The sequence below is a fragment of the Pristiophorus japonicus genome, chromosome 5 (genome assembly GCF_044704955.1).
Source record: "Pristiophorus japonicus isolate sPriJap1 chromosome 5, sPriJap1.hap1, whole genome shotgun sequence".
NCBI lineage: Eukaryota > Metazoa > Chordata > Chondrichthyes > Pristiophoridae > Pristiophorus > Pristiophorus japonicus.
The window spans coordinates 199663492-199679796 of NC_091981.1; the positions used below are offsets into that span (position 1 = coordinate 199663492).

At 43.1% G+C, this 16305-nt stretch overlaps 1 protein-coding gene across 9 annotated transcripts in view; it reads left to right on the forward strand.

The window, feature by feature from the left end:
* Positions 1 to 16305, forward strand: part of tpk1 (thiamin pyrophosphokinase 1) — a 691620-nt gene that overhangs the window by 262254 nt on the left and 413061 nt on the right. For all 9 annotated transcript variants that reach the window (XM_070881207.1, XM_070881210.1, XM_070881201.1 and 6 more), the window contains one exon: positions 11755 to 11827. In XM_070881207.1, coding sequence (XP_070737308.1) covers positions 11755 to 11827 — 73 coding nt within the window. The remainder of the gene's footprint in view (positions 1 to 11754; positions 11828 to 16305) is intronic.

A 16305-nucleotide genomic window follows, 5' to 3' on the forward strand; every position in this document is an offset into this window, starting at 1 on the left:
GCCGTATCGGTCTTCATGGTGGAAGACACGAAAAGCATCCCAATAATTGATAATCATGGGGCTTTTGGGAGGGGGAACTTAAAACTATCATGATCACTAGAGAAAAAGTACTATGCAAACTGATGGGACATAAGGTGGACAAGTCTCCTGGACCTGACGGCCTACAACCTAGGGTCTTAAAAGAGGTGGCTGCAGAGATAGTGGATGCATTGGTTGTAATCTACCAAAATTCCCTGGATTCTGGAGAAGTCCCAGCAGATTGGAAAACAGCAAATGTCACGCCCCTATTTACGAAAGGAAGCAGACAGAAAGCAGGGAATTATAGACCAGTTAGACTAACATCTGTCATTGGGAAAATACTGGAGTCCATTATTAAGGAAGTAGTAGCAGGACATTTAGAAAATTATAATACAGTCAAGCAGAGTCAGCATGGTTTAGAAACATAGAAACATAGAAAATAGGTGCAGGAGCAGGCCATTCAGCCCTTCTAGCCTACACCGCCATTTAATGAATTCATGGCTGAACATGAAACTTCAGTACCCCCTTCCTGCTTTCTCGTTATATCCCTTGATCCCCCGAGTAGTAAGGACTTCATCTAACTCCCTTTTGAATATATTGAGTGAATTGGCCCCAACCACTTTCTGTGGCAGAGAATTCCACAGGTTCACCACTCTCTGGGTGAAGAAGTCTCTCCTCATCTCGGTCCTAAATGGCTTACCCCTTATCCTTAGACTGTGACCCCTGGTTCTGGACTTCCCCAACATTGGGAACATTCTTCCTGCATCTAACCTGTCTAAACCCGTCAGAATTTTAAACGTTTCTATGAGGTCCCCTCTCATTCTTCTGAACTCCAGTGAATACAAGCCCAGTTGATCCAGTCTTTCTTGATAGGTCAGTCCCACCATCCCGGGAATCAGTCTGGTGAATCTTCACTGCACTCCCTCAATAGCAAGAATGTCCTTCCTCAAGTTAGGAGACCAAAATTGTACACAATACTCCAGGTGTGGCCTCACCAAGACCATGTACAACTGTAGCAACACCTCCCTGCCCCTGTACTCAAATCCCCTCGCTATGAAAGCCAACATGCCATTTGCTTTCTTAACCGCCTGCTGTACCTGCATGCCAACCTTCAATGACTGATGTACCATGACACCCAGGTCTCGTTGCACCTTTCCTTTTTCTAATCTGTCACCATTCAGATAATAGTCTGTCTCTCTATTTTTACCACCAAAGTGGATAACCTCACATTTATCCACATTATACTTCATCTGCCATGCATTTGCCCACTCACCTAACCTATCCAAGTCACTCTGCAGCCTCATAGCATCCTCCTCGCAGCTCACACTGCCACCTAACTTAGTGTCATTCGCAAATTTGGAGATACTACATTTAATCCCCTCGTCTAAATCATTAATGTACAATGTAAACAACTGGGGCCCCAGCACAGAACCTTGCGGTACCCCACTAGTCACTGCCTGCCATTCTGAAAAGTACCCATTTACTCCTACTCTTTGCTTCCTGTCTGACAACCAGTTCTCAATCCACGTCAGCACACTACCCCCACTCCCATGTGCTTTAACTTTGCACATTAATCTCTTGTGTGGGACCTTGTCGAAAGCCTTCTGAAAGTCCAAATATACCACATCAACTGGTTCTCCTTTGTCCACTTTACTGGAAACATCCTCAAAAAATTCCAGAAGATTTGTCAAGCATGATTTCCCCTTCACAAATCCATGCTGACTTGGACCTATCATGTCACCATTTTCCAAATGCGCTGCTATGACATCCTTAATAATTGATTCCATCATTTTACTCACGATTGAGGTCAGGCTGACCGGTCTATAATTCCCTGTTTTCTCTCTCCCTCCTTTTTTATAAAGTGGGGTTACATTGGCTACCCTCCACTCGATAGGAACTGATCCAGAGTCAATGGAATGTTGGAAAATGACTGTCAATGCATCCGCTATTTCCAAGGCCACCTCCTTAAGTACTCTGGGATGCAGTCCATCAGGCCCTGGGGATTTATCGGCCTTCAATCCCATCAATTTCCCCAACACAATTTCCCGACTAATAAAGATTTCCCTCAGTTCCTCCTCCTTACTAGACCCTCTGACCCCTTTTATATCCGGAAGGTTGTTTGTGTCCTTCTTAGTGAATACTGAACCAAAGTACTTGTTCAATTGGTCTGCCATTTCTTTGTTCCCCGTTATGACTTCCCCTGATTCTGACTGCAGGGGACCTACGTTTGTCTTTACTAACCTTTTTCTCTTTACATACCTATCGAAACTTTTGCAATCCACCTTAATGTTCCCTGCAAGCTTCTTCTCATACTCCATTTTCCCTGCCCTAATCAAACCCTTTGTCCTCCCGCTGAGTTCTAAATTTCTCCCAGTCCCCAGGTTCGCTGGTATTTCTGGCCAATTTGTATGCCACTTCCTTGGCTTTAATGCTATCCCTGATTTCCCTAGATAGCCACGGTTGAGCCACCTTCCCTTTTTTATTTTTACGCCACACAGGAATGTACAATTGTTGTAATTCATCCATGCGGTCTCTAAATGTCTGCCATTGCCCATCCACAGTCACCCCCTTAAGTATCATTCGCCAATCTATCCTCGCCAATTCACGCCTCATACCTTATGAAAGGAAAATCATGTTTGACACATTTGCTGGAGTTCTTTGAGGACGTAACGAGCAGAGTGGACAAAGGGAAACCAGTAGATGTAGTGTATTTGGATTTCCAGAAGGCATTCGATAAGATGCCACAGAAAAGGTTACTGCACAAGATAAGAGCTTACGGGGTTGCCGGTTATATATTCGAATGGAGAGAGGATTGGGTAACTAACAGAAAACAAAGTCGGAATTAATGGGTCATTTTCAAGTTGGCAAACTGTAACTAGTGGGGTGCCACAGGGATTGGTGCTGTGGCCTCAACTATTTACAATCCATATTAATGACTTGGATGAAGGATACAATGATAGGTGGGAAAGCAAGTTGTGAGGAGGTCGCAAAGATTCTGAAAGGGATATAGATAGGCTAAATGAGTGGGCAAAAAATTGATAGATGGATTATAATGTGGGAAAATGTGAGGTTATCCACTTTAAGAAAAATAAAAATGCTAATTATTATTTAAATTGAGAGATATTATAAAATGCTGAGATACAGAGGGATCTGGGGATCCTTGTACATGAAACACAAAAAGTTAGTATGCAGGTACAACAAATAATTAGGAAGGAAAATGGAATGTTGGCCTTTATTGCAAGGGGGATGGAGTATAAAAGTAAGGAAGTCTTGCTACAACTATACAGAGCATTAGTGAGACCATACCTGGAGTTTTGGTCTCCTTATTTTTAAGGAAGAATATACTTGCACTGGAGGCAGTTCAGAGAAGGTTCACGAGGTTGATTCCTGAGATGAAGGAGTTGTCTTATGAAGAAAGGTTGAGTAGGTTGGGTCTATGCTCATTGGAGTTTAGTAGAATGAGAAGTGATCTTATTGAAACATATAGGCCCAGAAATTCCGATCGAGGCCTTCCCGTGGGCATATTACTGAAAAAAGGAAAGAAAATGAGCACTTACCTGAAGATGCTGCGTCCGCTCGAACTTCCGATCCTGAGGCCGTCACTCATTGCATATCGGAGCGCGTGCACGTTGGGACGTCCGTATGCGGAGCTGGAGTCGTATGGCTCTGGGCAGCCAATTAAGGTACACTATTTTCTCATCCGTAATAATGGGAATTCTGTAGTTGGAGTTCCCATTATTATGAATGAGAAACTCCCTCAAGCACACACAACATGAATAAAAAAAATAGAAAAATACACGACATATTTAAGATTTATTTAAATTAAAGTTCTTATATAAAAAAAACATTTTCCTGACTTTTTAAAAAGTTTTTTAAATTATGCCTTAAAATAAACTTACCGTAGTGGGAAGGGTTTTTAAACAATAAAATATGTTTTCATATGTGTTTATTTAATTTAATTTTAATGTTTATGTTTTTAAACACTTGCATCTGTAAAAGTAGGCTGTACGGGGTACCGCAAGGTTCAGTGCTGGGACCTCAGCTATTTACAATATACATTAATGATTTAGACAAAGGAATTGAGTGTAATATCTCCAAGTTTGCAGATGACACTAAGCTGGGTGGCGGTGTGAGCTGTGAGGAGGATGCTGAGGCTACAGGGTGACTTGGACAGGTTAGGTGAGTGGGCAAATGCAGGGCAGATGCAGTATAATGTGGATAAATGTGAGGTTATCCACTTTGGTGGTAAAAACAGGAAGGCAGAATATTATCTGAATGGTGACAGATTAGGAAAAAGGGAGGTGCAACGAGACCTGGGTGTCATGGTACATCAGTCATTGAAAGTTGGGAAGCAGGTACAGCAGGCGGTGCAAGAGTCAAGGATGTCTCGGAGCGGCTGCAGAGCATTCTGGAGGGGGAGGGGAAACAACCAGCTGTCATGGTGCATATAGGTACCAACGTTATAGGTAAAAAACAGGATGAGGTCCTACAAGCTGAATTTATGGAGCTAGGAGTTAAATTAAAAAGTAGGACCTCAAAGGTAGTAATCTCAGGATTGCTACCAGCGCCACGTGCTAGTCAGATTAGGAATTGCAGAATAGTTCAGATGAATACGTGGCTTGAGGAGTGGTGCAGAAGGGAGGGATTCAAATTCCTGGGACATTGGAACCGGTTCTGGGGGAGGTGGGACCAATACAAACCGGACGGTCTGCACCTGGGCAGGACTGGAACCTATGTCCTAGGCGGAGTGCTTGCTAGTGCTGTTGGGGAGGGGTTAAACTAATATGGCAGGGGGATGGAAACCTATGTAGGGAGGCAGAGGGAAGTAAAATGAAGCAGAAGCAGAAGGAAGGAGAAAAACAAGAGTGGAGGGCAGAGAAATCAAGGGCAAAAATCAAAAAGGGTCACATTACAACATAATTCTAAAAGGCCAAAGCGTGTTAAAAAAACAAGCCTGAAGGCTCTGAGTCTCAATGCGAGGAGCATTTGTAATAAAGTGGATGAATTAGCTGCGCAGATAGCTGTTAACGGATATGATGTAATTGGGATTACAGAGACGTGGCTCCAGGGTAACCAAGGCTGGGAATTCAACATCCAGGGGTATTCAATATTCAGGAAGGAAAAGGGCGTGGGGTAGCATTGATGGTAAAAGAGGATGTTAAGGCAATAGTAAGGAAGGACATTAGCTTCGATGATGTGGAATCTATATGGGTAGAGCTGCGAAACACCAAAGGGCAGAAAACATTTGTGGGAGTTGTGTACAGACCACCAAACAGTAGTAGGGAGTTTGGGGATGACATCAAACAGGAAATTAGGGATGTGTGCAATAAGCGTACAGCAGTTATCATGGGTGACTTTAACCTACATATAGATCGGGCTAACCAAACTGGTAGCAGTACTGTGGAGGAGGATTTCCTGGAGTGTATAAGGGATGGTTTTCTAGACCAATATGTCGAGGAACCACCAGAGAGCAGGCCATCCTAGACTGGGTCTTGTATAACGAGAGAGGATTAATTAGCAATCTGTTCGTGCGTAGTCCCTTGGGAAAGAGTGACCATAATATGGCAGAATTCTTCATTAAGATGGAGAGCGACACAGACTGGGGTCCTGAACTTAAAGAAAGGAAACTTCGATGGTATGAGACGTGATTTGGCTCAGATAGCCTGGCGAATGATACTTAAAGTAAAAATAAAACGGGGAAGGTGGCTCAACTGTGACTAAAAAGGGAAATTAAGGATCGTGTTAAATCCAAGGAAGAGGCATATAAATTGGCCAGAAAAAGCAGCAAACCTGAGGACTGAGAGAAATTTAGAATTCAGCAGAGGAGGACAAAGGGTTCAATTAGGAGGGGGGAAATAGAGTATGAGAGTAAGCTTGCTGGAAGCATAAAAACTGACTGCAAAAGCTTCTGTCGATAGGTGAAGAGAAAAAGATTAGTGAAGACAAGCATAGGGCCCTTGCAGTCAGATTCAGGTGAATTTATAATGAGGAACAAGAAATGGCAGACCAGTTGAACGATTACTTTGGTTCTGTCTTCACGAAGGAAGACACAAATAACCTTCCGGCAATACTAGGGGACCGAGGGTCTGGTGAGAAGGAGGAACTGAAGGAAATCCTTATTAGGCGGGAACTTATGTTAGGGAAATTGATGGGATTGAAGGCCGATAAATCCCCGGGGCCTGATAGTCTGCATCCCAGAGTACTTAAGGAGGTGGCCCTAGAAATAGTGGATGCATTGGTGATCATTTTACAACAGACTTATCGACTCTGGATCAGTTCCTATGGACTGGAGGGTAGCTAATGTAACACCACTTTTTAAAAAAGGAGGGAGAGAGAAAACGGGTAACTATAGACCGGTTAGCCTGACATCAGTAGTGTCGAAAATGTTGGAATCAATTACTAAAGATTAAATAGCAACACATTTGGAAAGCAGTGACAAGATCGGTCCAAGTCAGCATGGATTGATGAAAGGGAAATCATGCTTGACAAATCTTCTGGAATTTTTTGAGGATGTAACTAGTAGAGTGGACAAGGGAGAACCAGTGGATGTGGTTTATTTGGGCTTTCAAAAGGCTTTTGACAAGGTCCCACACAAGAGATTGGTGTGCAAAATTAAAGCACATGGTATTGGGGGTAATGCACTGACGTGGATAGAGAACTGGTTGGCAGACAGGAAGCAGAGAGTGAGGATAAACGGGTCCTCTTCAGAATAGCAAGCAATGACAAGTGAGGTGCTGCAGGGCTCAGTGCTGAGACCCCAGAAATTTCGAATATACATTAATGATTTAGATGAAGGAATTGAATGTAATATCTCCAAGTTTGCAGATGACACTAAGCTGGGTGGCGATGTGAACTGTGAGGGGCACTCTAAGAGGCTGCAGGGTGACTTGGACAGGTTAGGTGAGTGGGCAACTGCATGGCAGCTGCAGTATAATGTGGATAAACGTGAGGTTATCCACGTTGGGGGCAAAAACACAAAGGCAGAATATTATCTGAATGGCAGCGGATTATGAAAAGGGGAGGTGCAACGAGACCTGGGTGTCATGGTACATAAGTCATTGAAAGTTGGCATGCAGGTACAGCAGGCGGTGAAGAAGGCAAATTGTATGTTGGCCTTCATAGCTCGAGGATTTGAGTATAGGAGCAGGTCTTACTGCAGTTATACAGGGCCTTGGTGAGGCCTCACCTGGAATATTGTGTTCAGATTTGGTCTAGACTGAGGAAGGATGTTCTTGCGATTGAGGGAGTGCAGCGAAGGTTCACCAGACTGATTCCTGGGATGGCAGGACTGCCATATGAGGAGTGACTGGATCGACTGGGCCTGGGAGTTTAGAAGGATGAGAGGGGATCTCATAGAAACATATAAAATTCTGACGGGACTGGACAGGTTAGATGCAGGAAGAATGTTCCCGATATTGGGGAAGTCCAGAACCAGGGGACACAGTCTAAGGATAAGGGGTAAGGCGTTTAGGATTGAGATGAGGAGAAACTTCTTCACTCCGAGAGTTGTGAACCTGTGGAATTCCATACCGCAGAGAGATGTTAATGCTAGTTCATTGGATATATTCAAGAGGGAGTTAGATATGGCCCTTACGGCTAAAGGGATCAAGGGGTATGGAGAGAAAGCAGGAAAGGGGTACTGAGGTGAATGATCAGCCATGATCTTATTGAATGGTTGTGTAGGCTCGAAGGGCCAAATGACCTACTCCTGCACCTAATTTTCTATGTTTCTAATGGTTTGACTGTGGATAGGCAATGGCAGACATTTAAAGATCACATGGATGAATTACAACTATTGTACATCCCTATCTGGCGTAAAAATAACACATGAAAGGTAGCTCAACCGTGGTTAACAAGGGAAATTAGGGATAGTGTTAAATCCAAGAAAGAGGCATATAAATTGGCCAGAAAAAGTGGCAAACCTGAGGACTGGGAGAAATTTAGAATTTAACAGAGCAGGACTAAGGGTTTATTTAGGAGGGGTAAAATAGAGTATGATAGTAAGCTTGCAGGGAGCATAAAAACTGATTGTTTCTCTTCACCTATCTATAGAAACTTTAGCAATTAGTGAAGACTGATGTAGGTCCCTTGCAGTCAGAATCAGATGAATTCATAATGGGGAACAAGGAAATGGCAGACCAATTGAATAAATACTTTGGTTCTGCCTTCACTAAGGAAGACACGAACAACCTCCCGAAAATACTAGGGGACCGAGGGTCTAGCGAGAAGTTGGAACTGAGGGAAATCCTTATTAGTCAGGAAATGGTGTTCGGGAAGCTGATGAGACTGAAGGCCGATAAATCCCCAGGGCCTGATAGTCTGCATCCCAGAGGACTCAAGGAAGTGGCCCTAGAAATAGTAGATGCATTGGTGGTCATTTTCCAAAAGCCCATGGACTCTGGATCAATACCTATGGATTGGAGGGTAGCTTATGTAACCCCACTTTTTAAAAAAGGAGGGAGAGGGAAAACAGGGAATTATAGACCAGTTAGCCTGAAATCGGTGGTCGGGAAAATGCTGGAATCCATTATTAAAGATGTAATAGCAGCGCATTTGGAAAGCAGTGATGGGATTGGTCCAAGTCAGCATGGATTTATGAAAGGGAAATCATGATTGACAAATCTTCGAGTTTTTTGAGGATGTAACTAGTAGAGTGGATAAGGGAGAACCAGTGGATGTGGTGTATTTGGACTTTCAAAAAGCTTTTGACAAGGACCCACACAAGAGATTAGAGTGCAAAATTAAGGCACATGGTATTGGAGTTAATGTATTGACGTGGATCGAGAACTGGTTGGCAGATAGGAAGCAAAGAGTGGGAATAAACGTTTCCTTTTCAGAATGGCAGGCAGTGACTAGTGGGGTGCCGCAAGGTTCAGTGCTGGGACCCCAGCTATTTACAATATACATTCATGATTTGGACGAAGGAATTGAATGTAATATCTCCAAGTTAGCAGATGACATTAAGCTGGATGGCAGTGTGATCAGTGAGGAGGATGCTAAGAGGCTGCAGGGTGACTTGGACAGGTTAGGTGAATAGGCAAATGCATGGCAGATGCAGTATAATGTGGATAAATTTGAGGTTATCCACTTTGGTGGCAAAAACAGGAAGGCAGATTATTATCTGAATGGTGACAGATTAGTAAAAGGGGAGGTGCAACGAGACCTGGGTGTCATGGTACATCTGTCACTGAAGGTAGGCATGCAGATACAGCAGGCATGAAAGCAAATGGCATGCTTGCCTTCATAGCAAGAGGATTTGATTATAGGAGCAAGGAGGTCTTACTGCAGTTGTACAGGACCTTGGTGAGACCACACCTTGAGTATTGTGTGCAATTTTGGTCTCCTAATCTGAGGAAGGACGTGCTTGCTATTGAGGGAGTGCAGTGAAGATTCACCAGACTAATTCCTGGGATGGCAGGACTCACGTATGAAGAAAGACTGGATCGACTTGGCTTATATTGACTGGAATTTAGAAGAATGAGCGGGGATGTCATAGAAACAGATAAAATTCTGACAGGATTGGACAGGTTTGATGCAGGAAGAATGTTCCCAATGTTGGGGAAGTCCAGAACCAGGGGTCACAGTCTAAGGATAAGGGGTAAGCCATTTAGGACCGAGATGAGGAGAAACTTCTTCACTCGGAGAACTGTGAACGTGTGGAATTCTCTACCACAGAAAGTTGTTGAGGCCAGTGGGCTTGATATATTCAAAAGGAAGTTAGATGTGGCCCTTACGGCTAAAGGGATCAAGGGGTATGGAAAGAAAGCAGGAATGGGGTACTGAAGTTGCATGATCAGCTATGATCATATTGAATGGTGGTGCAGAATCTAAGGGCCGGATGGCCTACTCCTGCACCTATTTTCTATGTTTCTGTTTTTCAGGCGCAAGATTTTTGAGGACAAATATTGCAAATCGTGCCCTGCAAGTGTCCTCGCTCCCGATATGCGCGAGATCTGTCAAGCCAGAAACTTGACAGCTCATAGCCCCTGAAACTCCGGTCGGAGGTTTCTTGTGGACGAACGCCACCGATCGGAGAATTTTTATTGAAGTGCCTGGTGGTCCCGGAAGAGCGTGGGATTGCGTTGGGGAGGCCTTCTCTTCCTGCGCTGTGAATTGCTCTCGTGTCCTCCAGGTTCCCATGGGCAGAAGGTGCAGTCATGTGTCAACCAACCATGCAGTCAACCAATCAGGTAAAGTATTCTCCATTAATAGCAATGGGAACTCTGTATCTATGAGTTCTCATTGCTGTTAATGAGAAGAAAAAAAACAAACATACAAAACACCAGAATAAAAAATACAAAACACAACTCACATAATTAAAATTAATTGAAATTAAAGTGACTTAGAAATTTTTTTTTTGATTTTTTAAAAAAGTTTATTTAATTGTGGTTTAAAATAAAGTTACCATAGTGGGCAGGGTTTTTAACAATAAAATGTGTTTTAAAATTTTACTTTATCATGTTTTTGTGTGTTTTAAAACTCATGCCTGTAAAAGTAGGCTATGCACCTGCTTTTATCAGGCACAAGAGTTTTCAGGACATTTGCTGGGCAAGATATGGGTAAATACCGCAATCTTGCCCTTGCAAATGTCCTCGCTCCCGAGATGCGGAGGATCTGTCAAGCTGGAGCTTGACAGATTAGAGACGCCGGTTTTCAGCGAATGCGCATTGTGCGCTGAATACCGGCTTTTGCGATACCTTTCTGGGTCTGTACACACTCCGTACGGACCCGGTGAGGCCGAGATTTCTGGGCCATAATATTCTGAGGGGACTTGATGGGGAATATGCAGAGAGGATGTTTCCCCTCGTGGGGCAATCTAGAACTAGGGGGCATGTTTTCAGAATGAGGGGTCGCCCATTTAAAACGGAAATGAGGAGGTATTTCTTTGAGGGTCGTGAATCTTTGGAACTCTCTACCCCAGAGAGTTGTGGAGGTTGGGTTATTGAATATATTTCCGATGGAGATAGACAGATTTTTGAACGATAAGGGAGTCCAGGGTTTTGGGGAGCGGACAGGGAATTGGATTTGAGGCCATGATCAGATCAGCCATGATCTCATTGAATAGCGCTGCAAGCTCGAGGTGTCAACTGGCCTACTCCTGCTCCTATTTTTTGTTTTTCTTCTTATATTTTAAAATTTGGGCCACTGTTTTATTGTGACTGCTCTGTGTAAATTCTATTTGTTCTGAAATTCTTTTGAAAGATTCTGTGGGCATTTATTGCCTACAATCGTGAGGAAAAGCAATGGGATTCTTATTGTAATAAAACATTTGGGTTGAGCTACCCAAGACAACGTATCCATTTCAGAAGTTCTTTTAAATTGCACTAAGTGGCAGCTATTTTATTTTAATTCTAAAAATTTATAATGCAATTCATTTGGTGAGGAAGTGTTTCCCTACTTCATAGTAATGTTAAAAGACATGTTAATTTAAAATTGCAAATCCTAACCTCTGTCTACATCACAGCAGCCCTAGGAAAGTTTTGTTTCTCAGTAATTGTCAAAAAATGTCTGTTTTTTGTAATTTCCCCTTCAATGTCTGAAGAAAATGTCACTTTAATTGTTTAGGTGCCTGGACACATTTTAGACTTGTTGAATCGTGCAGAAATACAAGTGGGAAATTCCAGCACCCCATAGATCTGCCACTTTGAATTTAGCTTTTTCTGTAACTGATTGTTTTTTGTGCAAGTAAACTATTTGCCCAAGTTAAGTGGATGTTTCTGTTACCTTTTCTTCTAGGTTTCTGCCTCATTTCATCAGTGGAGATTTTGATTCCATTAAACCAGAAGTAAAAGAGTTTTACAAAATCAAGGTAAAAGACAGCATACATTTAGATCATCTTAAAGTGGAAGTGGTAAATTATAAAGGGCCCAAGTTTCCACATGATTTGCGCCTGATTTTTAGGAGCAACTGGTGGAGAACGGACTATCTTAGAAATCGCAATTCTCCACATTTTTTTTTCTGCAGTGCTAGTCAGTTAGAACAGTTTCACTTTGGAACAGAATTTTTTCTTCAAAAGGGGGCGTGTCCGGCCACTGACGCCTGATTTCAAAGTTTCCACAGTGAAAACGTACTCCAAACTAACTTAGAATGGAGCAAGTGAAGAATTTTGTAGAACTGAAAAAAGCTGTTCTACACATTAAAAAATCAGGCGCAGGTTACAAATTAGGCGTCCAGAACGAGGTGGAGGGGGGGGGGAAAGGGATTCTATAATAAATCCTTATTTATACTTATACAAATATTATACAAATAAATCCAACCTGAATAAAAATTTATAATCAAAGAAAAGATTAAATAAACCATCTTCCTACCTGTGTGAAAGTGCTTCACCCAGGGAGAATGCTGCAGGAAGCCTCACAAGTTGAGGCAGCCGTTCGTTCCCACGGGGGGGGGGGGGGGGGGGGGGGGAGGAGGCAGCCGTTCGTTCCCGCGGGGGGGGGGGGGGAAGGAGGAAGCCGTTCGTTCCCGCAGGGGGGGGAGGAGAGAAACGGCTGCCTCAACTTTCTGAGGCTTCCTGCAGCCTTCTCACTGCTGCAAGAAGCCTCAGTGCTGATGTGCTGATGGCAATGTGCTTTTATTAAAAAATGTTCAAAAATTAAACAGCTACAAAGAACTACAAAAATGGCCAAGTGCCAATGTTTCCTTCACACTGCGCGTGCGCGAACGCTCCAACGCGCACGCGCAGCGTTGCCGGCAGGCGAAAAACTAATTTAAATGGTACCCGCCCCCTCCCACTTACAAAATCGGCGCGCGTGTAGGCTCCGCCCCCCTGGGCGCCGCGCCAAGCAGACATGGAGCTGCAAAGTGCTCCAGAATCGAGCGTTTTTTTTCCGGTGCCCTTTTCGGCGCGAAAAACGGGCGCCCAGCTCGGAGGGGCGCCCGTTTTTTATCGTGTGGAAACTTGGGCCCAAAGCACTGGATTATATTTAGACCAGTGTTTCTTTTGAATTTGCCCTCTAAGTTTTTTTAATCTGGTGATGAATCTAATTTGTCATAAATAAGATATTTGATAGTTCACCAAGCCAATGAACAGCCACTTGGCATAGATTACTGTGTAAAATATATTTATTTAAAAAAATCTTCTGACTTGTAATTCTAGATGATTACGATGGCAAGAAAAGTAGTAAATGAGAGTTCGGGAAGGACATTTTGACCAACTTAAGATATCCAATCAAATAGTAGCTCATAATTGTCAATATTTTATTCACTTGACCCATGCAAATGATGGAATGTATTGTTCTTGAGGTAAATTCATAAAATGGTGCTTAATTTAAAAAAAAGGATGTCATGTTATAGTAAAGTTCAACTTCTTATACCTCAACAATGGAATTCAAAAAATGGAGAGAAACATTTTTTGGAACAGAAAGAAAGAGAGAAAGAAATACCTGGATTTATATAGTGTCTTTCACGACCACTGGACATCTTGCAGCACTTTACAGCCAATGCAGTACTTTTGGAGTGTAGTCGCTGTTGGGAACATAAAAACTGACTGTAAAAGCTTCTGTAGATACGTGAAGAGAAAAAGATTAGTGAAGACAAATGTAGGTCCCTTGCAGTCAAAATCAGGTGAATTTATAATGGGGGAACAAAGAAATGGCAGACCAATTGAACAAGTACTTTGGTTCTGTCTTCACCAAGGAAGACACAAATAACCTTCAGGAAATACTAGGGGACAGAGGGTCTAGTGAGAAGGAGGAACTGAAGGAAATCCGTATTAGGTGGGAAATTGTGTTAAGGAAATTGATGGGATTGAAGGCCGATAAATCTCTGGGGCCTGATAGGCTGCATCCCAGAGTACTTAAAGAAGTGGTCCTAGAAATAGTGGATGCATTGGTGATCATTTTCCAACAGTCTTATCGACTCTGGATCAGTTCCTATGGACTGGAGGGTAGCTAATGTAACACCACTTTTTAAAAAAGGAGGGAGAGAGAAAACGGGTAATTATAGACCAGTTAGCGTGACATTGGTAGTGGGGAAAATGTTGGAATCAATTATTAAAGATGAAATAGCAGCGCATTTGGAAAGCAGTGACAGGATCGGTCCAAGTCAGCATGGATTTATGAAAAGGAAATCATGCTTGACAAATCTTCTAGAATTTTTTGAGGATGTAACTTGTAGAGTGTACAAGGGAGAACCAGTGGATGTGGTGTATTTGGACTTTCAAAAGGCTTTTGACAAGGTCCCACACAAGAGATTTTTGTGTAAAATTAAAGCACATGCTATTGGGGGTAATCTACTGAGGTGGATAGAGAACTGGTTGGCAGACAGGAAGCAGAGAGTCGGGATAAACGGGTCCTTTTCAGAATGGCAGGCAGTGACTAATGGGATGCCGCAGGGCTCAGTGCTGGAACCTCAGCTATTTACAATATACATTAATGATTTAGATGAAGGAATTGAGCGTAATATCTCTAAGTTTGCAGATGACACTAAGCTGTGTGGCGATGTGAGCTGTGAGGAGGACGCTAAGAGGCTTCAGGGTGACTTGAACAGGTTTGGTGAATGGGCAGATGCAGTATAATGTGGATAAATGTGAGGTTAGCCACTTTGGAGGCAAAAACACGAAGGCAGAATATTATCTGAATGGTGACAGATTAGGAAAAGGGGAGGTGCAGCGAGACCTGGACATCATGTTACATCAGTCATTGAAAGTTGGCATGCGGTGAAGCAGGCGCTGAAGAAGCTAGGGGATTTGAGTATAGGAGCAGGGAGGTCTTACTGCAGTTGGATAGGGCCTTAGTGAGGCCTCACCTGGAATATTGTGTTCAGTTTTGGTCACCTAATCTGAGGAAGGATGTTATTGCTGTTGAGGGAGTGCAGCGAAGGTTCATCAGAATGATTCCCGGGATGGCAGGACTGACATATGAGGAGAGACTGGATCGACTGGGCCTGTATTCACTGGAGTTTAGAAAGATGAGAGGGGATCTCATAGAAACATATAAAATTGTGATGGGACTGGAAGGTTAGATGCAGGAAGAATGTTCCCAATGCTTGGGAAGTCCAGAACCAGGGGACACAGTCTAAGGATAAGGGATAAACCATTTAGGACCGAGATGTGGAGAAACTTCTTCACTGAGAGTTGTTAACCTGTGGAATTCTCTACCGCAGAGAGTTGTTGATGCCAGTTCATTGGATATATTCAAGAGGGAGTTCGATATGGCCCTTACGGCTAAAGGGATCAAGGGGTATGGAGAGAAAGCAGGAAAGTGGTACTGAGTGAATGATCAGCCATGATCTTATTTGAATGGTAGTGCAGGCTCGAAGGGCTGAATGGCCTACTCCTGCACCTATTTTCTATGTTTCTATGTAATGTTGGAAACGCGACAGCCAATTTGGGCACAAGCAAGCTCCCACAAACTGCAATGTGATGATGAGCAGATAATCTGTTTTTGTTATGCTGATTGTGGAAAAATATTGGCCAGGACACCGGGGATAATTCCCCTGCTCTTCTTTGAAATAGTGCCATGTGATATTTTACATCCACCTGAGAGAGCAGACAGGACCTCGGTTTAATGTCTCATCCGAAAGTCGGCACGTCCAACAGTCCAGCATTCCCTCAGTGTTGCAATGGAGTGTCAGCCTACATTTTTCATGCTCAAGTTCCTGAAGTGGGACTGGAACTCTCAACCTTTTGACTCAGAGGCAAGAGTGCTACCCATTAAGCCACAACTGACACTAAGGAACCTCTTCAAACCCACAGGAACAAGCTGGAGGATGGGATTGCATAAAGTGAAAAGTTAACACACATCTATCAGATTGTAGAAAACAGAATAATGACCTCACAAAAAAGAAACTGGGACACAACCATAAATTGAAAACATTACATGTTTGATACTAAAAGTTACCTGGAAAATCTCTGACCAAACCAGAAACTATTAGATCACAACTCCATGTGGAGTTAAGTCATGCCACATGCTTCTCTGAGAGTCTGATAAGTTGTACAATCATTTTCATGTACTTGACAATCTTGGAAAACAACTTACAATGCATTATTTGAGTTGTTTACAATGTTCAGTTTCTGGAAAACAAAATAATACTGTCTGTAATGCCACACATGCTATTTTTTTTTAACTCGCTCTCAGGATATGGGCTTTCCTAGGAGGGCTGGTGTTTATTGACCATCTGTGGTTGCCCTGAGAAGATGGTAGTGGGCCTGTTTGAACTGCTAAGTCGTAGTTTGATACAACTGAGTGGCTTGCAAGGCCACTTCACAGAGCAGTTAAGAGTGAAACATATTGGCGTGGGACTGGAGTCGCATATAGGCCAGACCGGGTAAGGATGGCAGGTTTCATT